Source organism: Corticium candelabrum, chromosome 1, assembly GCF_963422355.1.
Source record: "Corticium candelabrum chromosome 1, ooCorCand1.1, whole genome shotgun sequence".
NCBI classification, from domain to species: domain Eukaryota; kingdom Metazoa; phylum Porifera; class Homoscleromorpha; order Homosclerophorida; family Plakinidae; genus Corticium; species Corticium candelabrum.
This window is the reverse complement of record NC_085085.1, coordinates 14,980,498-15,006,272: the sequence shown is the minus strand read 5'-3', so window position 1 is coordinate 15,006,272 and position 25,775 is coordinate 14,980,498. Positions and strand designations below refer to the sequence as shown.

General features: G+C 40.2%; 7 protein-coding genes across 9 annotated transcripts; 4 read left to right on the top strand and 3 right to left on the bottom strand.

Moving 5' to 3' along the window:
* The first annotated feature begins 1,098 nt into the window (after positions 1-1,098).
* Positions 1,099-5,328, top strand: LOC134176611 (uncharacterized). The gene is made up of 23 exons (XM_062643282.1): positions 1,099-1,321; positions 1,382-1,412; positions 1,898-1,970; positions 2,032-2,139; positions 2,191-2,245; positions 2,311-2,388; positions 2,459-2,591; positions 2,648-2,741; positions 2,806-2,892; positions 2,952-3,004; positions 3,113-3,158; positions 3,227-3,360; positions 3,435-3,501; positions 3,561-3,623; positions 3,686-3,781; positions 3,860-3,945; positions 4,019-4,119; positions 4,192-4,306; positions 4,364-4,511; positions 4,572-4,624; positions 4,687-4,782; positions 4,899-4,972; positions 5,032-5,328. Exons 1-23 carry the CDS (start codon positions 1,099-1,101, stop codon positions 5,178-5,180), a joined length of 2,163 nt encoding a protein of 720 aa, XP_062499266.1. The 3' UTR covers positions 5,181-5,328.
* A 269-nt stretch (positions 5,329-5,597) lies between these two features.
* Positions 5,598-7,326, bottom strand: LOC134195775 (growth arrest-specific protein 2-like). Its single transcript, XM_062664855.1, has 3 exons — positions 6,552-7,326; positions 6,395-6,485; positions 5,598-6,219 (listed from the first exon to the last, which is right to left on the bottom strand). The coding sequence occupies exons 1-3, from the start codon at positions 7,284-7,286 to the stop codon at positions 5,747-5,749; spliced, it is 1,299 nt and encodes a 432-aa protein (XP_062520839.1). The 5' UTR covers positions 7,287-7,326; the 3' UTR covers positions 5,598-5,746.
* On the top strand, positions 7,233-8,748 carry LOC134195783 (tubulin-specific chaperone A-like). Its single transcript, XM_062664865.1, has 2 exons — positions 7,233-7,506; positions 8,440-8,748. Exons 1-2 carry the CDS (start codon positions 7,396-7,398, stop codon positions 8,650-8,652), a joined length of 324 nt encoding a protein of 107 aa, XP_062520849.1. The 5' UTR covers positions 7,233-7,395; the 3' UTR covers positions 8,653-8,748.
* On the bottom strand, positions 8,735-15,220 carry LOC134195743 (uncharacterized). Its single transcript, XM_062664827.1, has 20 exons — positions 15,003-15,220; positions 14,814-14,929; positions 12,955-13,709; positions 12,781-12,899; positions 12,661-12,721; positions 12,536-12,596; positions 12,395-12,455; positions 12,261-12,324; positions 11,703-12,203; positions 11,558-11,642; positions 11,232-11,276; positions 11,052-11,166; positions 10,868-10,974; positions 10,319-10,379; positions 10,111-10,258; positions 9,996-10,045; positions 9,891-9,929; positions 9,667-9,744; positions 9,522-9,599; positions 8,735-8,874 (listed from the first exon to the last, which is right to left on the bottom strand). The coding sequence occupies exons 1-20, from the start codon at positions 15,180-15,182 to the stop codon at positions 8,779-8,781; spliced, it is 2,820 nt and encodes a 939-aa protein (XP_062520811.1). The 5' UTR covers positions 15,183-15,220; the 3' UTR covers positions 8,735-8,778.
* Positions 15,221-15,541: 321 nt separating this feature from the next.
* LOC134180825 (ester hydrolase C11orf54 homolog) lies at positions 15,542-18,301 on the top strand. The gene is made up of 9 exons (XM_062648014.1): positions 15,542-15,640; positions 15,791-15,889; positions 15,950-16,029; positions 16,316-16,417; positions 16,476-16,556; positions 16,716-16,802; positions 17,507-17,656; positions 17,714-17,827; positions 17,885-18,301. Exons 1-9 carry the CDS (start codon positions 15,559-15,561, stop codon positions 18,056-18,058), a joined length of 969 nt encoding a protein of 322 aa, XP_062503998.1. The 5' UTR covers positions 15,542-15,558; the 3' UTR covers positions 18,059-18,301.
* LOC134180801 (uncharacterized) lies at positions 18,181-20,617 on the bottom strand. 3 transcript variants are annotated; one of them, XM_062647997.1, is made up of 8 exons: positions 20,430-20,617; positions 19,911-20,018; positions 19,754-19,836; positions 19,556-19,701; positions 18,887-19,500; positions 18,592-18,835; positions 18,382-18,539; positions 18,181-18,313 (listed from the first exon to the last, which is right to left on the bottom strand). In XM_062647997.1, the coding sequence occupies exons 1-7, from the start codon at positions 20,461-20,463 to the stop codon at positions 18,383-18,385; spliced, it is 1,386 nt and encodes a 461-aa protein (XP_062503981.1). In that variant the 5' UTR covers positions 20,464-20,617; the 3' UTR covers positions 18,181-18,313; position 18,382. The 3 variants fall into 3 exon arrangements, with proteins under 3 accessions (XP_062503981.1, XP_062503988.1, XP_062503974.1); XM_062648004.1 differs by having other exon boundaries at positions 18,289-18,539; positions 18,592-18,679; positions 18,728-18,835; XM_062647990.1 differs by having other exon boundaries at positions 18,289-18,539.
* A 110-nt stretch (positions 20,618-20,727) lies between these two features.
* Positions 20,728-25,773, top strand: LOC134180790 (uncharacterized). The gene is made up of 8 exons (XM_062647979.1): positions 20,728-20,900; positions 20,956-21,096; positions 22,414-22,508; positions 23,414-23,559; positions 23,616-23,869; positions 24,308-24,649; positions 24,708-24,945; positions 25,504-25,773. The coding sequence occupies exons 1-8, from the start codon at positions 20,873-20,875 to the stop codon at positions 25,646-25,648; spliced, it is 1,389 nt and encodes a 462-aa protein (XP_062503963.1). The 5' UTR covers positions 20,728-20,872; the 3' UTR covers positions 25,649-25,773.
* Positions 25,774-25,775: the final 2 nt, after the last annotated feature.

The window sequence follows — 25,775 nt, the reverse complement described above, 5'->3', positions numbered from 1 at the left end:
AGTAATTACATAGGCCCCTAGACATGCGGGCTTTGGCTTGCTGCGCTAACCCTGCAAGGCTAATGTCCAGATACGGCTCTGGTAGACCAGAGCTGTATTTCTAAAGAGCTCTAGATCTGGTCCAGACCAGATCAGACAAGTCAGTCAATTTTTGAATTGGCAAGAACTGTTTTTGACAGCTACATTTTAATTGCCGAGCGTAGCGAGGCTTCTAATCCGGGTCGCACAACAGAAATGGGCGTGGTCCTATATGGCTGTCCATCGAGATTTTGGTGTGTGTGTGTGTGTGTGTGTGCGTGCGTGCGTGCGTGTGTGTGTGTGTGTGTGTGTGTGTGTGTGTGTGTGTGTGTGTGTGTGTGTGTGTGCGTGTACAAACAAATCTTAAATTTCTCCTTCCCACGACCACGTTTCATGATAGGACCTATCGTTTCCGTGTCCGACTACAGATGAGTCTAGGAACGATTCGTGCAAGTGACCAAACGGCGAAGAAAATGCTTCATGAACTTCCGTCGCCCCATCCTGTTGTAGCTAAGGACTGTGTGTACTTGATAACCCAGAAACACCTTCAGGAGTTGAATGCCACCTCTACTCAACTATTCACACGTCCCATACTACAATCTATCCTTTACTACACTGTGCTACATCTAACACTGTTGATAGTCAATGTTTGCTGATATCAATTTGTATGTCAGTAAATACCATACCACTGTCGTTACAACGGAACTGAGTGCATACCTAGACTGTACATTTCAATTGTCTTGATCACGATCGCAAAGCGACGACTACCTATACCAGGCCTATATACGTAATCTAGACTACTAGGAAGTTTGCATGTTTACTTCCATGACAGCTAGGGTTTCAACAAATACGTATTGTCTAGCTAGGACTCGGCGTTTCAGTAGACGGTCTGAAAACTCCATTGGACGTGTTACTCACGAACGCGAGGCGCTACGGACACCGTACAACAAGTAAGTTGGTAAACGAATAAATTTATAGTAGTTAACCTGACACACAGTGTGGACATACAAAATACACACTATTAGACACGCCTACAACATCCGGGCGTCAGTCTCATGTTTGTAGCCTACCAGCACTGCTATGGGACTCAGTTATGGTGTCGTAGTTGCTATTGTAGGACTGTACCAGTCATGTTTCGTCAGCTCTCTGTCAGTGTCTGTAACTTCTAGCGTCAATGTAGTTCTGTATGGACTGGAAGGGAATGGAGGCCTCGATGAATGTCAACTTGCTGTTGATACAGAACATCTTGAACGCATGCTGCAGACTGTACTGCCATCTAGAAGGCCCTATTTTATAGACACTGGTACTTTTCGTTTGCAACATTTCTTCAAGTCTTGTGGCAGACAAATTGAATTTGTTTCAGGAACTCCTTCAGCAGTTGAATATCAAATTAGGTCTGTTGCTGAGTAGGATTAATGACGTGATCGTGCGTGCGTGCGTGCGTGCGTGTGTGTGTTTGTGTTTGTGTGTGTGTGTGTGTGTGTGTGTGTGTGTGTGTGTGTGTGTGTGTGTGTGTGTGTGTGTGTGTGTGTGTGTGTGTGTGTGTGTGTGTGTGTGTGTGTGTGTGTGTAAAGCGCTGTCAACTGTCCCACTTTTTACTGAATTATAACTTGTACACCAATTGTTCTATTTAAAACGAGAAAATTGCGGTTTGCAAGTTTTCTAATTAATTTATTAATTAAAATAAATGCATTTTTTAGTTGCAGTTTGGTGTTATGCAAACTGCATTAACATATATCACATTACTTAATAATTATTATTGATAAGGTCTTAGTACCTCTGTGGCTGTAAGGAGTTCTTGTTATGTGATACATTTTATATAAAGTACACCAAATATAAGTTTGTTGAGATTTATGGACTAACGAGTTGCTCGTTTCAGCTATAAAGTCATAGCAGCTAAGAAACCAGATGTTGATATTATCACATCTGCATTGTCTAGTGCTTTAGTACCAGTGAGTGGCATTTATTGACTGGCACCTTAAGCTTTACATCTCGTGTCATATCTTTGACAAGGTTTCTGTGCAACCGTTGGGCTTTATCACTCATGTGATCGATGTATCCACAATAACTCACATTTTCAGTCGTCAGGCTGTACAGTATGCAGACGGCGTCAGAGACAGAGTGAGTTTCTGAACTATTTCTTACTCGTTATGATACTAACTATTGCTGTAGTTGACTGTATTAGTCATTAATCCAGACAAACGCTTGATGCGAGGCTTGCCAACCGGTCAGTGTCCATCCAGATTTTGGTATCATTTTTGATATGATTAACTACCATCTTATAACTAACAGATCGAGTAAACCAGCCGTTTAGCAATATAGCAAATGTGTGTAATGCCGGATTCAATTACACCTACCGATCTGGAAATGGTAATGTACATCCAGCTGTAGATCTAGATTTACTTGATATTATACATTGTCTGTATTGCTGTTCTTTTAGATTTTGGTTTGTCGTGTAGTTGGGTAGGTTCTGGCAGCTATGTTGTTATAGATCTGAGGGCTGGACCGTGCAACTATGGACCAATCACCGGGAAAGGCGTGGTCTCTGCAGGCACACTTCCAAGTCTGACAGGGTAGTCACTGTAAACAGCATGTGTTTATCTTGGTGTTTATTGGTGTTGATTTTCAGGTTGTTGAGCAAGCCTCGGTTTGCTGAAATGTGCAAAACAGATCGCGGTTGTACCGAAAAGTTGCAACTGCAGATTATCAAGCCACTCATGTTGGTTAGTTGGTTGGTCCAACTTCTACCTTTGTTTAATACATATATAGATGTGCAACATTTCATAGGGCTTATTGTGCAGTAGTATTACTTCAGCCATCGAACATGTTCTCATCCCCGACATCTTGTTTGAAGAGCCTACATTCGCAAAACGAGTGAACTATTGTTAGTTTGTCACAATGCATATTGAAATTAGCCTGTTTTTGTTTTGTAGGTACTAGTTCCTATCTTGATCTTACGAGAAAGGCAAAGTAGTAGATATTCAAGGTGAGCATGTGTGTGTGTGTGTGTGTGTGTGTGTGTTTGTGTGTGTGTGTGTGTGTGTGTGTGTGTGTGTGTGTGTGTGTGTATTGTTAGCATAAGTTATGTGTGCAGTTTAGATAAATTTGGGATTGACTTGTCCATCATAAAGAGGGAAATGGTAAATTCATTCCGGTTTAATGTCGTGGACTTGAAATTTAATTTGTGTGTTTTTTTGTTTTGTCACAGAGGAAGCTGCTGCCGGGAGGACAAGAAATGGTCACAACGTTTGGCATACACAACCTTCACGATCATCCTCTCATATCTGTAGCATTACGGAAGGCACTGAAAGACATTGTGGCATCAAGTGTATGCTTTCAAAAGTCAGCAATGTTATATTGTCAGTCTGGTTTTGTTGTACATGCTAATCATGTTGTATATACTCAATTTGCACTAGAAACTGTTCGTGGGGCCGGAGATATTTGTCTAGTCATGATTTACTCACAGAACTACAGCATTCACATGTATGGCATTTCGAGCAATTTAACACTTTTAGCATAGTTTGAGTTTGAGGTTTGTGTAGGATGTGTTAGCTGAAGGATTGATGACCGAACGGAGAGACTTTCTTATGCCACAATATCCAGAGGTTGCATTTGTGTATTACATCAAATAGAATACAATCAAGCTATCGTGTTGTGTGGTTTGTAGGACATAACACAAACATTTGATTCTTTCCTCGGTGAGTCTGTGGCATCATCAGTTCGTGATAAGTTGGAAATGCATTGGAAGAAGATGGCAACACAGGTATCATGTGACTGTTACTGACTATGCCAATAAAACTGATTTGTATGTGTTGCTCTGCATTACGACATTCGCTTGCAGGGTGCAAGGATTGTTCCAGTTTATGTGTTTGATATGTCATCGTTAGGAAGCGGCATACTCTTTGATCAGCAAAGTAGTGTTAGCTGGTAAGCCTTTCGTTTTCTAGTCAATCGTTATGGCATTAGTCAATTATTAGTTGGTGCGCTTTGATGGCAATAGGAGCTCCACCTCTGTTCTCGTCTTGCATTCTCCGGATCGAGAGTCGAGTACGAATTTGCCATATTTCACCACTTGTGGTGTCATGGCCGACAGTAATGGAGGTAATATATTACAATACTTATATTATACATAATTATACACTGACTAGTACTACATACTCTACTGATATTTAGTCACACAACACATTGTAGCCGGTTTGGCAGGCGCATTGGGTTCTATTGTTCCTCCTCACCTACGCTTTTCTCACATTCACAATGAGACAGAGGTCGACTATCTGTGGGCTACAGGGTAATTAGCTATGCTTATGTAGTTGTATATTGTTAATAGCAAGTGTGATCATAACAGGGTTCATCCATTTTCACCGTTCACTGGGAGTCATGAATTGTCTCGTCACTTTAGTTTGATCGCACTGCGGAATGCCATTGTAAGTCAGATACAGAGTGTCTTTATCACTCTGATGGATATAGAAAAGGCTATTTACGATTTCTCACAAGTATGGAAATATCTCTTGCTTTGGTTGTCTGACATTCATTGGAACGTGTTTGGATTGTAGGAGCATTTGCATCCAATCCACGACGACGAAGGAGATCACCACTTAGACACAAGGTACCTTTAGATGTGTGTTATGTCTGTAGTTTGGGCAAATTGATTGGTTATGTTTTTGCCAGCAACGAAATACAAATTAGAGTCGCAACACTAACTGACAAGATGTTACAACTACGAAAGAAAGTTCAGTCTTTTCTAGATGCTGTCAAACTCAGCAGGTAGCAGCAAGTTGTTATTTTGTTGTTTTTGTTATTGTGTACTACATTGTTATACAGCTCATTACTGTATATAATAACAATAGTTTTGTTTTTAAGTTAAGCTTTATTGTGTATAGATTGTCGAAAGCATTAGATGACATTCCTTTGCTGGTGAGGGAATCGAGTCATCTGCAAGTGCAATGTCATCATGGTATGTTAATCTGTTTATTTGATTGTGTGAAATTTCTCTGGTTACCACGAATGTGACAGAGTTGAGTGAGGCAAGAACACGGATGGCTTGCTGTCATAAGGTATATTATGCGTCACGTGTAAGTTGGACAGAAATGATGGGCATACCACTTGCATTGGCTGCCGTTGTTCTGCTTATGATTTGGTTTGTTTCGGCATGCATTAGTTGATATATACTTCTACAGTAAGATTCGGTGCTTTTTACTCAGACCACATTCTTGTCAATAATACAGGACTTGAATTTCTATTTTTGAGTTGGAATTTATCTATTGGAATAGATGAATGAGTGCAATCAGTGAACATGATGGCTTGAGTATGCCATCATGGATTTATATACTCTGGTCTGATGTCTGTAATACTGGCTCCAACTGCACAGCCAGATTGTGTCAGTGAAATGCATCCTTGTGGAGATTTTGCCACAATGTAAGTATGGCAGGGCTTTTGTGTTTTAAGAGCTCTACTCTTTTTCTCTAAGTGTGTCGTGTGCTACATGTAACTTATTTCACATGTCAAGTAATACCTGATTGATGTAACGGAAATCAGTCCCTTGTTTCAGCCAATGCTGTATTGTGATTTAGTGGACAAAATGAAGAGAATGATATGTAAACAATATAGCAAACAGACTTAAGAGCCGTTTCATTGTAAAGTAATTGCTTTACATTTCATGTCTATCAACATCTATGTAAATGCCCACTGCAACTGATCTCATATAAATTTCTTGCCATAAAAGAGTCAATTATTCTGACGAAATTCTGGAGGTCCGTTTGACTTGTGTCTTCGGGACTGCTGGATAATGTGTAGAACCGGATGCTTTTCTGTGTGACGTTCGCAGGTAGGGAGAGTTTTCGATTTCACTGTCAAGACAAAGTGGCTGTCTTGACTTTGGCATTTTTGTATCTCCTTGAGCAGTGACCGATTTCTTTCTTTGAGATACATGTATGTCTGCAACTCTGGGTGTCATGTGCTTTGTACCGAATAGTTTTCCAGACGACTTCTGTTGTGACACTTTTTGTGGTGCTGGTGTGGGTGGATTGGAGGACTTGGTGGTGCTTGTGGCTGTTGATGCTTTTCGTTTGGAGAGTCTGTTGGGCTGTTGTCTTGTAATGGATTCTGAACTGATCTCTTGGCTTTGTGGTCCACTTTTGTCCGGCTCATCTAAATCTATACCCAAGGTTTTCTGGACGTGGTTAGCAGATCCATAATTAGTCACTAGAGAAAACATCATGGATCAAGTGTGTGTGTGTGTGTGTGTGTGTGTGTGTGTGTGTGTGTGTGTGTGTGTGTGTGTAGATGTGTGTTGGGTAGGTGTGGTGGTGTGAGTGGGTGGGTAGGCAAGAAAAACAATGAGCTCTCAACTCTGTCTATCAATATCCTACGTTCTTACATTTAACTTGAGACGGTGTGTGCTTGACAAGAAAGTACTCCAGTGTAGTCCATCCACCTCCCACTCTCACCATGATATGAGCCCTCAGCACCTGTGACAAGACACCTAATCCATCAAACTGGCACCTTGTAATCCTAATATGCATGAAGCGGCTTACTCTCACAAATATTTTTGTTCTTCCTGGTTCTACACAATATCGACCTTCGGCAAGTCGTCTGATAGGGTATTGATACCCGACTCTTTTGATAATGTCTCGTACAAGACGATCAACTTCGTCTTCAGGTGGCCCATCAGGAATGACTGGTTCTTCTTGCTGTACAATGAGGTGTTCCTCGGCTGTAGCAGCTTCCTCTTTGTCAATCTCGTTTTCAAGAGTAACCAAATCCGGTGGCTCTATCCCATATCGAGCCGCTCGCCGAGCAAAATCAAGCAAAGTCAATACGACTTCCTTGGGTTGTTCCTGATTAACAAGTCCATTTGATTCAAAGAGTATTGCCTCTTGTACACCTAGAGCTCTGGCAAAAGCGATGAATTTTGAAACGTTGTCACGAGCGTAGAACGATCTCTTGTCGGCAGTGGAGTGACATTTCACAACGGTCAGTGGCAGTCTGCAGCTGTAGCTTCCTAGTAGGACTTCCGGTTCTAGTACACCTTCGTCTATTCGTTGTTGGCAAGTCTCTTGCACTCGTTTCACGAGTTTGCAGAGAATGACTCCATTGTCTAAGACGTCCATGAAGTTGTGAGCTGTCACGTCGAGGCCGGTCAGCTTGGCGAGCCAAGCAGCCAAGTCTTCCTTGATTGGAAACAGTTCTGCCGATTCTCGAGCTCGTCTGTCCACGGCACTCTTTCGTCGCTTGTATTGATCCAGATAGTTGTTCATATCGTCGTCCATTGTAAGCGGCAACGAGCTCTACTTTCAAACTCGTTAGCGTTGCCGCGCAACCTCTGTGTGGTGACGTCTGTCGGTAAATTTTTGGTCGCGCGCGTTAGGCGGTGAACTCATGGCGACGTCAGACCCGAAGCGCCAGTTGAAAATCAAAACAGGCGTTGTGAAACGTCTTGCTAAGGAAAAGAAGTCGTATGAGAAAGAAGCTTTGCAGCAAGAGGAGAAGGTGTGTGTTGTGACTAGATTAGTCAGTTATATTAGTGGCAGGAATTTTTGTTGTGTTTCTTAATTAATTAAACTTAAGTAGTACTGCTGCTTGCACTGGCATGATGAGAGTAGGGAATAATGCATGTTGGAATGATTTAGGAATGGAAATTTGTATTTTTTGTAACTAGCAAAATGGCGCGTTGGAAGTAATTTACATAGGACTGATAAAATTGCTTAGAAAGTGTTTCTAGTACTGCTTTGTAATTGATGTATCGGTAATTTGATAGAGTTTACAGACAGACACACACACACACACACACACACACACACCACACACACACACACACACACACACCACACACACACACACACACACACACACACACACACACACCACACACACACACACACACACACCACACACACACACACCACACACACACACACCACACACACACACACCACACACACACCACACACACACACCACACACACACACACACACACACACCACACACACACACACACACACACACACACACCACACACACACACACACACCACACACACACACCACACACACACACACACACACACACACACACACGAGTTATTATGAGCAGTTTTATTGGATGAAAATACTCATCCAGTGTACATTAGATGCACATAGGAACGCCCTCGGGCTTGGATTATATGGTATGTAGACAATGACTCTGACCCTAGCAGTCGGATTCTTAAAACAGATCACATGGCTCTGTGTATGCGTACACTTGTGAGCCTAAAGTGCTTCCTGGTGTCCGCACTTCGGCTCTCTGATTTCCATGTGGCTGAATCTACAACCAGATAATTATAGCTATTTAACTAGAAATATGACAATTTGTTTCAAAATTGTATCATGCAACAGAGGATCACATATCTGGATCATTAATTAGTGACATACCATTTCACGTAGGTAGCCACAATGAAATCGGATGGCCGAGATGAGTACGAAGTCAGGAAAGCCATGGAGGTGCTTGAAGAATCACAAATGATGGTACCAGATTGCCAGAAGAGGCTTGCCATTGCTATTGGTGACTTACGAACAATCATCGAGTCCAATCACGAGTTAGCAAATACAGAAGAATACAAAGCTGCAGTGGAACAGTTGGAGGCAGCAGAACAATAAGATAGTATTATGTCAAATAGTTGCATTATGCGATTACTAGAAAATACGAAACGTTGAAACATGGTAAAAAAAAGTACACAAACATGTGGAACTGTACATGGCACAAAACTATGGCGGTTGCTGGAGTTACTGGCTCTTAGCTTGCGTTATTTCATGAAATACTAGCTCAAGACAGAAATCATCCGAAAACTCCTTTCTTTTCTTCTTGCACGCTCTGTCAATCTAGAATCATATCTTGTTACGTCAAGGCACACAGTAATGTTGCAATTTATGACTTGTATTGCTATACTACATTTTGCAGGAGATTAGAGATATCTTTATGCATTTAATTTGTCTATCTCGTCTTTCTTTGAGTGTCCACGCCCCAGTTAGTCTTGTGTAGCCAGACCCTACCTGCCATCATACATGTGCTACCCGCTTTCTTGCTGGAAGTATGTGACTATAGTTGCATACACAGCTAATGGGGCACAAAGGGTACTGGCCTCCAGAAGTCAAGGAGTCTCCACTGAATTTGGGCAATCATCTAACCCCAAAATTAAATAAGTTAAAATTAAAAAATTAAGCGGATTGAAACTACCTTACCAGGCAATGTTGAGTCATCTTCATCCCCAGGCCCTCTTCCTCGCTCTTGCTGTAAGCGGTGGGGTATGTTTATGCACGTGCTTAGGTCACTTGTTATTTCATTGGAAGCGAGGAGAGTAAAGGTGGCTTGTTTAATTAACTACTATTGTTGCATTAATATACATAGTCTATTATACTACATTGGTTTATGACAAAACTGAGGTCTCTGAGCAACAATTACTTGCCAACAAGACTCGAGTACGTAAATATTCACACTCAAACTACACTCTACTACACATCTGTCTTACCTCTGGTCGTTTGAGGAAGAGCTTATTGTTCTCATCAATAAACATACTGTTGAAAAAGATTGAGCACAGATGCTTACCCTTTCAACATAAAAGCTTTCATGTCAGTTCACTAGTACATGTAGTCCTCTAACATAAGCCAACATACATTTTGAAAGCGATCATAATCCCACAGCTGAAGTTGAACATCACCAGTTAGTTGGACGTCACAGTTGTGGATGACAATCTAGTATGAAGACACTCAGTCATCTATTAATTGATTAATATATAATAAAGTTTAAATCAACAGTAACTGCATGCAAACTTCTCTTTTAGTTCTCTACAATAAACTACAGAGAATTGGTGTCAACCAAACGTACACAAGTTCCTTACCCTGTTGCCCTTCTCTTTATCTACACCTTGGTCTGGCTTCTGTAAAGAAATGCAATTTAATTAATTCTTAGACAGCTCAATAATAAGATTTGAAGTAGTGCTTACTTTTGAAGTGTATTTCAGTTCATTGTTCTCATAGATGATATAGTAAGGATCTACGGATATACACAAACACAATTCCATGTGTTCCAACATTCCAGTGTATTTTTAGTGAAATTACTGCATCCTCCAAGAGAGTCAACATTTGGCACAGTAAACATCCTTATTTTTTCCAGTTGCCGTGGAACTTGCTGAGTTGTGGGGATGCCCAATCTCAAACAATCCTCGTAATACTTCACATACCGCTTCTGACTTGGTATGGTGACACCCTGAAATTTCATCAACACGACATGTAGATAATAAACAAATTGTATAGAGGATGGAAGCACTTTTTTGTTGTAGGTACGTGTCTCTCCGAAGTATGCTAAGGCATCCTCAGCAGTGGAAAACCTACCAAAACAGTATTATTATCTTTAACAGCTGACTGCACGTCTATGTGGCAACTACTGGGGTTTGTCCGGTTGTAAGCTTTTCTACTGATTATCTAACTAACCACAAAACTGTATGCTTACACTTACATCCACTTGACTCATACATGCACATTCATTCTACCCACCAACCGACTTCGCCCCCAAACTTTCCTCTTACTGTGTGTGCCTTGTGTGTGTTTGTTCTTCTAACTCACTCATCTCATAGCAGTTTGTCTATTGCTAAAGTGTCTGACTATTTCTAATTGTTTCATAATCTTTGCCTGTATGAACATCAAAGTTGTTAGACCAATCATCACTTCACTCTGCATTGCTCATAGTCCTGAAAATCTCCATCAATTCAGATCTTAATTTACTTTCATGCCACTTTGTGGGTCCCAGACAACACAGACCACTAACACTAATTAATAATTATGTATGTAGCACCTAACACTTCCAATGAACACTTACGCTCCAACATGAAGAAGATATGCTGAAATGAGACACCCCGTTCTGCCTTTCCCAGCTTTACAGTGGACCACTGCAACGTTGTCTTGATGCAGAGTTAGCCACAAATGCTACAGATATGTACATGTACAGTGTCTGTACCATTTGAGATTCTGTAGACAAGCCACAATAGACTTTAAATTATTACCACATCTTCACAGAACGCAGACACAAGAGGGAGTGTTGGAGCACAGTGGTCATCAAATGGATATGAAGCAACTCGATTGTAGAACTTGTTAGCAGGATATGCCCTTTCAGAGCATCTACACATTCGAAACAATGTAATTCATAATTCACAGTTAGTAGAGGATTGAACAGCTATACTCACAAGTTGTATAACTTGTAGTGACCTTTGTGTTTGGCATCCAGTAATCTAGGTGACAGTGATTAATATTAATTTACTTGCATTGAGTGTCAAATAAATGGAATCTGCAGACTAGCAATTCAAAGTGCACCCATCAACTATTATGATAATTAACAAAGAAGTGTTTTCCAATTTCATTTTCGTCAACTTCTGCTTATCAGCAGGTCTCTGTTGCTATTACAATATGGTTGGCAAAAAATGTTTTAAAATTAGCCAAACTTGAGGTTTTCTCAGTAGAGTGTTATCAATGGCATTAGTTTGAGTACTGATTGTACATGTCAAGCACGTACCTCTGGACATCAGCAAGCTTGTTTCTGTATACTGACTGAGCACCTTCTGATGGAAATCCCATTGCAATAATCTTGTCAGAGACATCTACAAAATAAGGACAATGTCATGATTGTCTGGCATCTTTTAATTACTGGCATGATGTACATGTGAGATCAAGATCAAATTCATTGTCAAGATATCTCTGCTTCTGCTTAGAAACAAGATGTCTAAGATTTGGTTTAGAGTGCTGTTTTTTCTCTTTAAGTTGACGTTCTGCTGTTTCATCAATACTCCTCAACTTCATGGTTGAGAGTGGTGGCCATCCTTTGCTCTTATCAGGTGCATAAAGATCAACTTTGGCACCAGTAAATTCTTTCCTTAAATCTGAAGAATCGTGATAAGCAGCTGCAGCCTTTAAGCTTGCTGTTGCTGCACTCATGTCTTGTCCATGTGGATGGCTTGAAGATGACTTCACAGATAACACTGGAGATGCAGCTACCTTCGTACTGGCAACATTTACCGTATCTTTACACACAACTGGAGCCAATGAGACTGGTGAAAATGATGCCACCAAATGAGATTGATAAGTTTGAGACGGAGATGCAATAACTTTCCGATCAAGGCGAGGTGACTGTTTTGGACTATGAGCCGGTGAGCTTGTCAGACCTACAGATACGCATCCTGTCTCCAAAAATTGAATTAGAACTGTTTATGTCATCATACCACTCCTGCCTCTTTTGTCATCATAATTTCCGAATTCAGCTTTCTTTTTCATCTTGCTGGCTCTCTGTCACGTAACAAACCAAGAAAGGTACAATATTATAAACAAATAAGTTCAAACAAGAATGTCACCTTACCTTCAATGCTGTAATCCAGTCTTGTCTTTCACTTTCAGATGACGCTGCCATCACGTAATCACTGAACACAGTTTGGTTATATAACAATACAATTACAATTACCCTTTCCATTTGACATGAGAACTTGTGTTAACCACTAACCTTCTCTTATTCCAGTAGCTTTTTGTCTGCAGTGTGAAGTGATATGGCCACCTGGTTTGTTCTAGAGATAAAGCATGTTGAGCACTAGCCACACAAAAAGTGGCATATTCAACACGTCGTTATACCTGTTGGACCAATCAGCACCCTTGCTCCATCGAGCTTAACTTCATGAAGACAAACAGCAGTCTGCAACAATCATAAATTGACTAAAATTTATTAAGTAAAGGTCAGTACTCTGTACTCACATCTTTGTTTGCATAATATCGTAGCAATCCCGGAAACACACGAAAATAACGAACTTTCCAAGACTTGTATCTACCACCTTGTTTCTGTAATATTCCCTCTATGACCACCGTATTAGCAGCTAAGACATTTCAATGCTACCACGCATTAAAACACAGCAAACACAACATACAAACCATATTCCTCTCGTTGCAGTGGAATGCTATTCAGTTCAGACGCTTGAGATGTATTTGTAGAAACCACACTGTCTTCAATTATGACACTGTTGTCATTGGTCACAATGGGGACTAATTTGCTGTCAGTATTGGATAAGTGATAACTCTCCTGGCAATGTCGCGAATCAGTCTCATCCTCAACTATTGCGTGTCTCTGTATCTGTTGACATTGTTCCTTTGGACATGGCTCATCTTCTTCAGACTCACTGCTGGTTGCCGTATCAGTAGCTATCTGAATTTCATCTTGACTATCTACATCTGTTGTGGAGGTATCAGACTCGACCTCTATATCAACTTTCCGAATAGCAGATTGCACAGATGTTGTTCCTTCATGTATACTTTCAACATCAAACTCTACATCAACAACTGAATCTCTCGAAAATGGGATAGTTGCTGCTTTTGTTTTTATCACTTTGGCATAACCTGGAATGTCATTGTCTTCATCACTCAAAGTTGCAGCAGCAGTATGTGCTGCTATCAGTTCGTATGTTAATTCTGTTCCTGTTCGAACACTATGTCTGTGATCAGGATTAGCATCATCCTCATTAAATTCACTGTCTTCGTCATCTTCTGAGTTGCTTACAGTATTTCTATTTCCAACATCCACTTTTACCAGCTCTGGTGTCTCTGATGCTCCTGGCACTGGAGACTGACGTGTCAAAGCAGCTATCCACAAATCTTTATCCTCAGCACTTCTAGCACTCAACACATAACGACTGCACATCGTATACACAAGATATGCAATAAGACATAGTAACAACAATGTGATTATTAGTGCTCATGATGTGTGCGAGTGCATGCATGCATGCACATGCAGTGACACACACACAGACACACAGACACACACAGACACAGACACAGACACAGACACAGACACACACACACACACACACACACACACACACACACACACACACACACACACACACACACATGCATGGTCGTCATTACCCTACAAGCAGCATTGTCCACAACTAAATTACAAAACATGCATCTCTACACAGCTCCCTAAGCAGATAAAAAATGTCTGTCTCTCATCCACAACCAGATGCACCTGTCTAGGTGGCTTTCACTTAATTAAGAAATTTAAATGGCACTTATATGAGCTAGCTAGGATGGCGTTAGAAAGTAGTGCAGCAGTCAAAAGCGGTTATATGGTAATCAAGGCATGTATGGTAAGTAAATTAACTGTCCTGATGGTGTTATAGAAAGTATAGTGAGGCAGTAAAAAATTAACTGTCCTGATGGTGCTATAGAAAGTAGTGTGGCAGTAAAAAGCGGTTATATGGTAATCAAGGCATGTATGGTAGGTAAATTAACTGTCATGCTTGGAAATTCTGAATACAGTCTAAAAGGTTTTGCAATGATCACCTCAAAGCAAATTCAAATCACAGTTGATAAAATAAAAGGGTACCATACTTGACATTATTGCCATCAACCTCTGTAAAGTACATGTACTTTACTACTTTACCACACATCAAGCCAACTCCTGAAGGGCAAGAAGTGCATTTGACGTACGGAATTAATGCCTGAAGTTAGTTATTATAGCATAGTGTTATTTTATTGATCGACTACTGTGGCAAAATGATTTGGCATCTAAATTTTTTATGGTCAATTTTTAGCTTCATTGCTTCCAGGTCTACATCATCTTCAACTTTCCTGCTTTGCATGTGTATTTGCACCTACATTGCATGCACTTGACAGGTGAAAACGCCAAGTGGTTCGACAGGTGACGCAGTGTGACTGTAAGCTTAGATAAACAACCATGCAGAGCAACGAAAACGAAAAAATAATGTAACCAGAAACCACCCACCACCCACTTTCGTTTGTTTCTCGTCTCCTCGGTGCAAGTATGCAGCACAAACATGTGTGGACGCGGCTGCCAGTCAGTTGTCGTCGTCGAACACTGTTCGAGTGAGATCTCATTGATCTTGTGCTGCAAAGAACACAAGAGTGAAACCGAGCACAGAACTCAATACAAGCACATCACAAGCACGCATGCAACTTGCCTTCAAGTTTCCTTTCTCTCTGTCTTTCTTGTAATAAGAGAACTTGTAGTAGTAGACGAGCACACCGGGATAGAGAGCAAAGTAACGCTTGTGCCACGATTTCGTGCTGCCGCCTTCTTTGAAGAGATATCCTTCTCTCAGCGGTTTGTCCACATCGAAACGATGTGTAATCTCTGCCATCGCTGCGTCGCTGACGGCGAGGCTAAATGTCTAGTGGAAGCCTGTCAGTAGGGTGAGTTTGTAGTGAGTATGATTCGATTACATATTTGCATACCTGGTTGTCTAAACCTCGCGCTCTGCTCGCGATTCCAGACCGTCGTCAAAAATTTCAATTTTTGTCTTATCTTATGTAAACGTCTTTAGTTATGAGAGACAAGTCGTGCAAATGCTGGAAAAATACTTTCGCGTTTCGACTGATTTGTGTGTTTGGCAGTAGGCGTGACAGATTAGACTCGTGACCAGTCTCGCGTGAAGGCGCGGCGCAAGACTGGTCACGTGCCTTTTACAGACGCCAGATTTATCCGGGCTTTTTAGTAACTCCGCTGTGTACACACCAATGACTTCCTCGACTTCTAAACAAACAGTTCCGGTGCAGAAAGCGCTGCTTCACGTTCCTCCACTGGAAGAACTAAAAGATGGTAGAATGTGCACTACTAGTACATGTCTAACTAAACAGACTAGTATACTTATTTAGCTAATTAGGTATTTGTATTATTTATTAGTGTGTTTAGTGCGGTAATGTACAAAAAAAGTGTATACAAAACAATAACGTCTTTGTTGTTATTTAGTGCTGCAGAAAACGCTGAGTGTCAACTTTTCTTCAGTCGATGTGTCTTTAGTTGATTGTCCTGATCTGACTGCTAAGCCTTGGAGTCTAGCTGCTTCAGGTGGTCAACATTTCTGCACTTGAATTTGTTATATCAGATTTAATGGTTTCTCTACTTTAGGAATTTGTGGAAGCTCAAGACTGGCTGATGTGGGTGGTGTGCCAAATCTGGTTCCTCTTGTTGATCGGGAGAAAATTCCTGTTAGTGTAATTGATATTGGTGCTCAGAATTGCAATACAATATTGTCTCGTTTAGAGGGATTTCTTTTTTCAAAGAATTAATTAGCAGTTAGTTTGAAGATATATTTGTTACTTAATTAAATGTATGTACATGTGGTATTGTATATAAATTAGAACTCTTAAGATTTTAGTTGCAGCTGTATAAATAATTTTAGGACTTCAAGTGATACAGTTGTATTAAAATGATAGTGATTATGTTACTTCTAATAATTCTTGAGACAAAGTTACAAACTTTCTTTATGTTTAGTTTTTTGACTTTGACGATATAGCCAGGCAGTGTGAACTTCCTGGTGCTTTTATTATTGGAGCTGGAGCTGGTTCTAGTCGATTCGTTGGAGTGAATTGTGAGGTAATCTGCAAATGCGTCAATGTTGCTCAGATTTTTTATTGCTATTTGCTGAACTCAGCTAATGCCGAATGTGAAGACAGCATCGGTAACAGATACTGGTCACAACAACCGGACAAAGTATGCCAAAGTATCTGAGGAGGTTATTTTGTCTATGTGGCCAGGCTTGCCTATTGACATGCAATTGAAAACCATTATACTAAATTTCAAATAATTTACTTCTATTATAAATATTACATTTGCTACAAACCAATTTGCTACAAACCAACAAGTAATCTGCAATTGTACTGTTGTATGGCAGGATGGATCTTGTATATTGAAAGAGTATAACTCTAAAGAGTTTAGTCTGCTGGCAAATTTGCATCTTTCTGAGGGCAGACCAGGAAAGGTGAAGAGCAAACATGGGATATTTGTTGTGCATGCTTGAGTGTGTGTGTGTGTGTGTGTGTGTGTGTGTGTGTGTGTGTGTGTGTGTGTGTGTGTGTGTGTGTGTGTGTGCACTCATGCACATGCATGCACATGTGTGTATACATACACATGTGTATGTGAGTGAGTGTGTTGCAGCCTGGTTGGGAACTGTATTCGATATAAGGTTGATTGTTTAATTTTTGGTGTTAGTAGAGGCATACTTTCTTTGGGCAAGAAATTACTCACAATTGCCTTTTTTGACTCAGAGGTGTAATTGTGTAAAACCTGGTCTTTGACTAGGGACAAACAAATTTGCTGACTTTGGCAACAGTAAGATGTGTACCAAAGTAATATTCAGGTTTGTACGGGCTTTGCTGTTTAGCCATGTTAGAGTTATGTTATGGTCAGTGGTTGGGATATTTCCAGGTTAGCTTGCTGCTTCAGAAGAATGGTGGACGCAGGTCCAGACACTCTACATACCATACAGAGATCCTACTATTGGATTGGAGTTTCTCGAACAAGTTTTATTAACTAAATACAGCATGTTGCCCAAATTTAAACCAGGCCAATAGGTACACCAGGCTGCATTGCTGTTGCTGTATTTGTGTGACCATGTGCCCCATTGCATGTGGTTGGTAAAACAGTGAATGAATGCACACATACATAATGTATGTTTATTAACAGGTATTAAAAGTAGATGCCTCGTGTCGGACTGGCTCTGACAATTTTGTGAAAGTAATGCGTGAAGGTCTTACACACCACTATGGTACAAAGCCAGTTGGCATTGGAGGAGTCTTTGTGATTCAAAATAGTAAAGCTAGAGTACATGTGATGGTAAGTCACCATTGAGTATTTTGGGTGAGAGCTGCACTTTACATAGTTTTCGTGTAGCCAAAGTTTTCTGAAAAACCACTTGACACGGATGATGATGTTGCTCAATGGCTTCGTTTCTATGACATGGATCCACCACTTACATGCCTTAGCGTCTTCATCAGCCATGATCCTGTATGAACTCTCATTTCTATGATATAAATGGTAGTTACCATGTCATTTCATATGCAGGGTTTGGATCTCCGTGTAGAACACACACATTGTTTCAGTGACCATGGCAAAGGTGGCCACTATCACTATGACATCTTTGATTCTCAAGTACACTATACTGGCTACTTCACTCCTGCTGAGTTTATGTTTCGAATTGATCAACCGGCAGTAACCCATACGATTGGGAGAGACTAGATCTGATTACACAGCACAGTTATGGTTGGTCAGCTAAGAAGAATATTAAACTATGTATAGTTGGTATGACATATTATTCATCTTTTCTTATCTTCCCTTTGCCTTCCACCTGTCTACTCTTTTCTACTCCCTTTCCCTTTTCCTAATGAAGCAACTAGCTATGTGAGACTACCGCAACTGTCGATGATCATTTCTGTTCTATCATTTCTATCATTTCTATCAATGATTCATTTCTCACTTTGACAGGAACACACACTGTATGCATACAATATGCCCATGTAGTAGACTGTTGAGTGGCGTAACTCGTATTGCACTCCACTCACCCTATCTAGCCCTTCCCATTTGAAGTTCTTCTTTAAGCATTGAAATCTCAGCTGACAGAACCCTTGTCACTTGAATCACTTTGTTTGCTTCTTCTCCACCTATCCGTTTCAATGCAACTTCAGCAGCAGTTCTCACATTCATAATCACCTCATTCCGCCTACACAACAAATAGGGAGCAGTGCTAGACTGAACTATATTTGTGATCTTACCATATGTGAGCAAGCTTGTCTATTGCAGCAGTGCTCCCTAAGTTACCCAGCGAGATGCAGCAGCTCTCTCGAACTAATCGGTCCTCATCTGTAAGACTCCCAATAAGAGCACTTTCTACTTGAGGTGAATAAGTACTTTGTTCACAGTGGGAGAGGGACAGTGCAGCTACAGCCCGAATGTTGGCATCTTGATCCTGTAGCAGCTTAATCAAGGCTGCCACGACAGTGGAACTTCTAAACTTTGCTGTACAAAAGACCAATTACAAACAGAATGGTAGTAGAAAGTTATTCTTACCCAGATTTTGTACTGCAGACAAACGAACTGTTGAATTCATACTGAACACTTGTCTCAACAGATGGTTTTCAAGGACATAATCTTTGACTCGACGCCAAAACTGATGCCTTCGGTCTGGAATTCCTTGAAAGAGTAGAAAATCGTCTATGTGAATAATTTCTGATTTCTTGAATACGTCTGAATGTAATCTCTCTAATACCCACTCAATTTGGTCATGTCCAAATAGTGATTGCATTCTATCTTTATAATCACCAAGAAACTTAGTTTGAAACATGATCCATGAGATGGTGTTAGCTGAACCAAAATGTACAACCCAGAAGTTGCTGCTTGACTTCATGATTAGTTTGTCTGCATCAGCAGCAGTTACTGGTCCATCACTAAGAGCAGAAGACGTAGATGCTTTCCTCAAACTTGGAATTTGTTGATTTCTGATTGGTTCATAAAGATTTATAGATGAGTCTAACATTGGTGGAGAAACAACAACTGGTTGCAAAGAATTTCCTTGGTCAAATAAAATGCAGTCATCCAATTTATCAGCTAGTTCAATGAATGCTAGTTCATTATTGCCTCCATTCGAGAACATCACCCACTTTATTTCTTTGACTGTCAATTTCCTAGAAGAATACTGTAGTAGACCTTTCTGATAGAAATGAGAATATTAAACCTTACATTCCAAAATCAAGGGTACTCAAAACGGTGTTGTAATCACTTTTGCATACTGGGATGATGGGTTTGTTAGAAACATAAGTGAATGCCACATTGTCTCTACAAACAGGAGAGCGAGAAGTAGCCTCACTGAGAACGATAATCAACCCCTAATACAAGCACATGTGATGATAGAGAAGCTAATATCATCTCATATAATACCAGAGCATTGACTACAAGTACTCCTGTTTCTTTGACTGATTGACTTTCATACCAAACAGGCAACCCTGTGGACAAGAGTTTATCTGAGACAACAAATACAAATGACATACTTCAGTTGTGTTCTTGCATAATCTTTTACAATCAACAATACATGTACCATGAATTTCCTGTGCAAATGCTTCATCTTCATCACAAGCGCTGATAACAATTTTTCTGGCAGATTTCTTTGAAGGTACTGGTACTGTGCAGTCTTCAACTGGATGAACTAAAACATACAATACATCAAATTTAAACAATTCCAGTCTTCAATTTCTCACTGACAGAATGCCACTTGAGATTTCAAACTATTGTAACATGTGGCAAGAATATCTGATTTCTTAATTAATTCATCACATAATATCAAACAATTCTGCTAAGCACCTGTGATACTTCTCTAGCTAAAGGCAAACTATTGGTGTCTAGATTGACAGCCGTTGACAATCAAACATTTCTACCAGACCCAATCAACTCCCTCTCTACAAAGTCATTAAATAATTAATTAATTGATCATGAACAATCACTTTCGATCGACTTCTTGAACTGAAACTTAATTAATTGTTGGTTCCTCTTGGTGTCACAATTAAATGTTTATCCTATTCCTGTCCTACATACAGAATATTTGTTTCGAATGACTCACTCTTGCTAGACGATTTAGCCACCCGACAGCCCATGTGAAACGCGATACGAAAACCAGCTCAGTCGCTCTATTCTAGCTCTGTGAACGTCTCTTGGCAAACGCTGAGCTCGGTTGGAAGCTACAGCAAATCGACATTAGTTACTAGAGGTAAGATATACGTGTTGCACACAAAAATATCCAGCGAAAGCGTATCCCGGAAACGGCGTCTAAAGAACTCTTTAACGCGCGCTAATACTGTTATGTGATCACATAGTCACGCCTTGGTCTGTGTGGAATTTGACGTAGAAAAGCAGTTTCCACTGGATATACCAAGACTGGAAATAGCGCACCTCGTATTTGGAAAACGCTAAATCATCTTACCCATTTGTTAGAAACACCCATCTAGCCGGCGAGGTATTCACGTCACGTGATTCGTAAGACAGACTCGAGACCGTTGTAAAACTATGGGCAATAGTTCCAGTCGTAAGTCAAGTAAGGCAAAGCTTGTTTGCCATTTTCAACTTCCCATTTCTATTTTGCTTTTCAGAACGTCAGAAAGAAGCTCCAAATGCAAACACTTCAGCAACAACAGAAACAAGCACACGCCCTCCACAAGTAGCACTAGAGCCCAAGGATATAATGGTTTGTTTCTCTTCTTCTGATAGCGAGTTCGTTCGCTTTCTGAAAGGTAAGGATATTGCAGGTGACTAGCTAATTAGACAGACCTACTGCAAACAGTTTCCCCGTTTACAGTCTATGTGTAAGTTGAGTCTGATATCTCTGCTGTCTTTTGGACCTTTGCGATGATCTTGGTATACGATTAGAAACGGCATGGTTTCTATACGTAGTATATCTTCTTGCATAGGAAGTGGAGGTCAAACGACAATGACGTAAGGCTCTTATCAAAACGACAGACTGCGTGACAAAAATTGCTGGTGTACATACTGACAGGTGACATAAACAGAGTTGCACTGCATAGACAAACGTTGAGGTGAAAGACAACACCATAATAGCTCAAGATGAGGACAAAGTTGTTGTATACTTATAACAGATGACCTAACAGTTTATAGTGAAATTTTACAACTTTAAAAAAGAAGATTATAGTATGGATAGCCTAGCTGTATATTATAATATTCATGTAATAAATGTAGATTTGATCTGTGCATTGTGGCCAGTTCACATATAAATCCTTGGCTTTGGTCAGACTAAAGCCTGGTTCACAATATGACGCTGACGCTCAGTTGAGTGTCAAACTTCAAAGAAACCGTCTGTGGGCGGCATCCTTTGATGTTGACGCTGACGTCTACGCTGGAATAGGATTCATTTCTATTGTCGACGTCGGGCGTCAATATTGTGAACCAGGCTTAATTTATGGCAAAACGTCATGACGCTCTCAGACATCATTTTCAATGCTTTATTGATTGATAGATGATAAAGGCACTTCTGAAGGAGCAGAGATTCTCGCCAGACACCTGTGATCGCCCTGGAGACGTCTTTCACCCCAATTTTTGACTGATCATCCTGCTTGCTTGATATAAAAGTACTTACTTGATTCATTCCAACCTGTCAAGTTCAGCGACTGTCGCAGGTGCCACCGGTCTGGCTGGGGAGATTGAGAAAGACACCAAATATGATATGACTTAGTGTCTTCTTCAGGTGCATTCTTTCTATCCTCTTGTAGTGGAATCATTTGGAGCTTGGACTAGCTCCTGCCAACCTGGAAACTTTGAGAACCATTGCTACCAAAACAATTACTTCAAACAACAGTCCGTTTTGACAGGCTTACAATATTTAACCTTATTTTATTTAACCTTATGCAGCAGCTGTCGGTTAGCTTGTGGAAGTTTAATGCTAGACTGATAGAAAGTAGAATACTTTTAGATTCAGATGACTGTTTTTGGGATTGGCCTGTTATGTCTGTTTCTGCCTTGTTATAATGAACAAGGCATGTATATTAATAAAAAAAATTTAAAAAATATCTACATATTGTTTTTATGATTTCCAGATTCATTCGAGAAAAGTGGAATCTCAGTTTGGGCAGATTTTCCGGCAGAGAAAGCTCCTCCTGGAGTTGCAGGCAAAGCAGTCGTAGCCACATCGGTTAGTCTAGAGCATATATCAACACCCAACATACAAGACATACAGCAATGCACTGCATTGACCTGTTTACCTGTTTTACCTTTGCTCATTGCTACTTTGTGCAAATGCAACAGCTAATAGATTTTTGGGTAACTTTTTTATGTTATGAGTGGCTTAGTTAGTCAGCAGTTACTGCAGTTATCTTTTTTATAATTTGTTAACTTAATTATTTATACTTCAGGTTGACTACATAGCACAGGAAAGCAATAGACATGACAAACAAATGGTGTTTGGTACCGTCAAAGTGCCCCTTCTGGACAGCTGGAAGGATATAAATTGAGGAGGGAGTAAACAGTATCATACAGTATTTAATTGCTGTAATCTAGGTACCCAGTCTGCAGGTCACAAAGTAACACAGTGGATTAACAGTAATTGACTAATAGCTGTGACCTCATCATTATTGGTATGTTTATCTAATGTGACTTTGTTTGTATAATTTTACTACTTTGTCTAATGGCAGAGTGAGGAGAATCTCTACTTACTGTAAAGAGAAGTGGGTAGAAATTAAATGAAAGTGATGCAAGAGCAAGTGATGACAGAAATTACATCTTAACACCTTTTTACAACAGTGGGTCTTATTATTAATTGAACTGGTTTATTATGATATCTACTCTCATTTACGACTTGCAACAATATACTGACAGATCCAATGGTCAATGGTGCATGGACACGATAACATGTAGGAGTTGGTGATCATTGCATTGATCAAATGGATGCATATTGGTTGCAACATGCCTGAACAAGTAACACTATGTAGTAACATAACTAAAATGCATTATATTTATATATTTAAAAATATTTATTGTTCAAGATCAAAGCGCATGTCAGTGGTTTTTGATATATTTGCTGATACTGTTGTCATGTAGGTGTTTGTATTTGTTGTAAGCGAAGAGTCGGCGTGCAGCAACTTTTGTGAGGATGCTGTTTCATTCGCATACATCTCAAATACACCCATAATTCCAGTTGCTCTTCAGCAGCAGGACACCTTGGAAGTCTTTCTAAATGCTGGACTGTTGGTAGACATTTATTTCTATGTCGTCCTTGTGTAAATTGTGCTTGGTAATGTAGGCGACTGACATTGGGAGATATGAAGTGGTTCATCTTCGATGAGAAGTCAAAATACAAGGAGGCTCTTCCTAGTTTGGTAAGTACAATCAGAGAGGACATTGATCAAGTTAAAGAGGAGGAGTTACGTCCAAAGCAAGACAATCAAGGATTACGTTCAACTCCAGTGGGCTTTAATACTTCTATAGCTACAAGAGTTGATGTGCACGTCGAGAGGGCAAGTGTGGCGAATGGGACATCAGCAACAGTTGGAAAAGGTGACAGTGAAGTTGGTCTCTGAGTTATATTAAGTGCTGGATTGTTGCTGATGTAAAACTTCATTGCTGTGATTTTGATTAGATTAGACCAATGGACATCGTGACATGCATGTTTGACAAAGAAAGAGCATGTTCACTTTGCGCTTGTGGTTGATAACTTATTGTATTGGATGGTGACAGAAATTGGCTAGTAGGCTTTGGTTGGTCGATTTGTAACTTTACATGCATGATTAATCTATTATTTGTCTTGTTCCAAAAAGCATGGAAAAATGCATATAGGACCTAATGGGTACAGTTCAGAAGAACATTGCTCAATTGTCATATAATGCTATTGCATTATAATTTCTTCTCTCTGTATTCAGCTGCTAGTATTGCAGCATCTTATGAGTTAATCTATTGTTTTACTAGTTTGCTGTAATGTGTGTGTGTGTTTTTTAGGAGGACCGGCTCAAACCCAGACATTCTGGGATCGTTCATTTGGTGATCAGCAACAAGTGCCTTGGTTTCGCTTCCAAGAGGCCTTCCTAGAGGAATATAAGGCTAACCTAAAGCACATGTTCAATGATGATAGCACTCAGTGGTTACTTAAGCTACTGGAACGTGAAGTGTTTGAAGGACACGATCATGTTACTCGGGAGCAATTCATGAAGTTCAGAGGAGATTCACCACAGAAACACCAGTTTTGGAAGAAAGTCAGTCGACTTGCGATTGAAAGCTACAACATGCATCAAGTGTTTGATATGGAATCGTCTGTTCGTCTGGCAGCAGTGGAGAATCTAAGTGAGTGTCAAGTTTCTTACTGGATCCCACTTGGTTCATTGATTTGTTTTCACAACAGGCAAGTTCAGTAGTAAAGCTGTCATTGAAGCTTTAATGAATCTCTTGGATGACCCCGATGCTAATATCCGAGCTGTTGCTGCCATTTCTTTGGCTCGCACAGAAGTTAGCAATGACCGAATTGTTAATAAACTGATTGCTTCTCTGAAGGATGGAGATCGCTTGGTGAGAGAGAGTGGATGCCTTGCCTTGGGCCACATGAAGGCAGTGAAAGCAGTGCCAGCAGTCGTTGCTCGTTGGTATGATTCAGTTGTTGGTTATGACAGATTCTGTGGGTTCTTACATCTAATATCTACTTAGTAACTACATTGTGCATTGACATTAGTGCATGTACAGTACTTCCAAATTTGTCTCATTTATCCAAACACCTTCACAATTCTAGAGATTTCCTGACAGCGGGAGTTGCTCGGTGTTTTGGTTGTATGGGTTTGACAATAAATACATATTTATGAGTAATTCAAGTGATAAAAATGACTGTCAAACTGTTCCGAATGGTTAAACTCTCTATTAGAAGAAGACTAGACACCAAGATGGTACGTATAATCATCACAACAGGTGGAAGACAGAATCGAGATGAACTGAATAAAAGCAAGAGATTTGAAAAACATTTTATTATTATAGAAATATAGAGAATATTGTAGGAGTATATTAATTAATACAATAGAACGCTTGACTTTAACCAAGCATCTGTAAAGCTCGAGAATGCATGTCCATTAGTCTCATACCACAAATACAATTACTTTGTTATTGACATTAATCTGATGTTGTGATGATTAAATCTTACCTTCTTGATGTAGGAGAAACGATGCCATATCTCATGTGCGTGCAGCTGCTGAAGTAGCTTTGTCTAACATTGGTGGTGAGGAGGCAGAGAAAGCAGTTCATATGACAAAGGTGCTCACCAGTGAAATGAAGGAGTTATCACAAACAAAGTCAGTATAAGAGCACTGTGCTGGACACGTTTAGATTAATATGCTGCCACAAGCTAAAATGCTGCATCACCATCTGCTGTTCCTGTTATAATTCATGGGATTTTACTCTTTCAACTATGACAGTTTACTGCTTGATG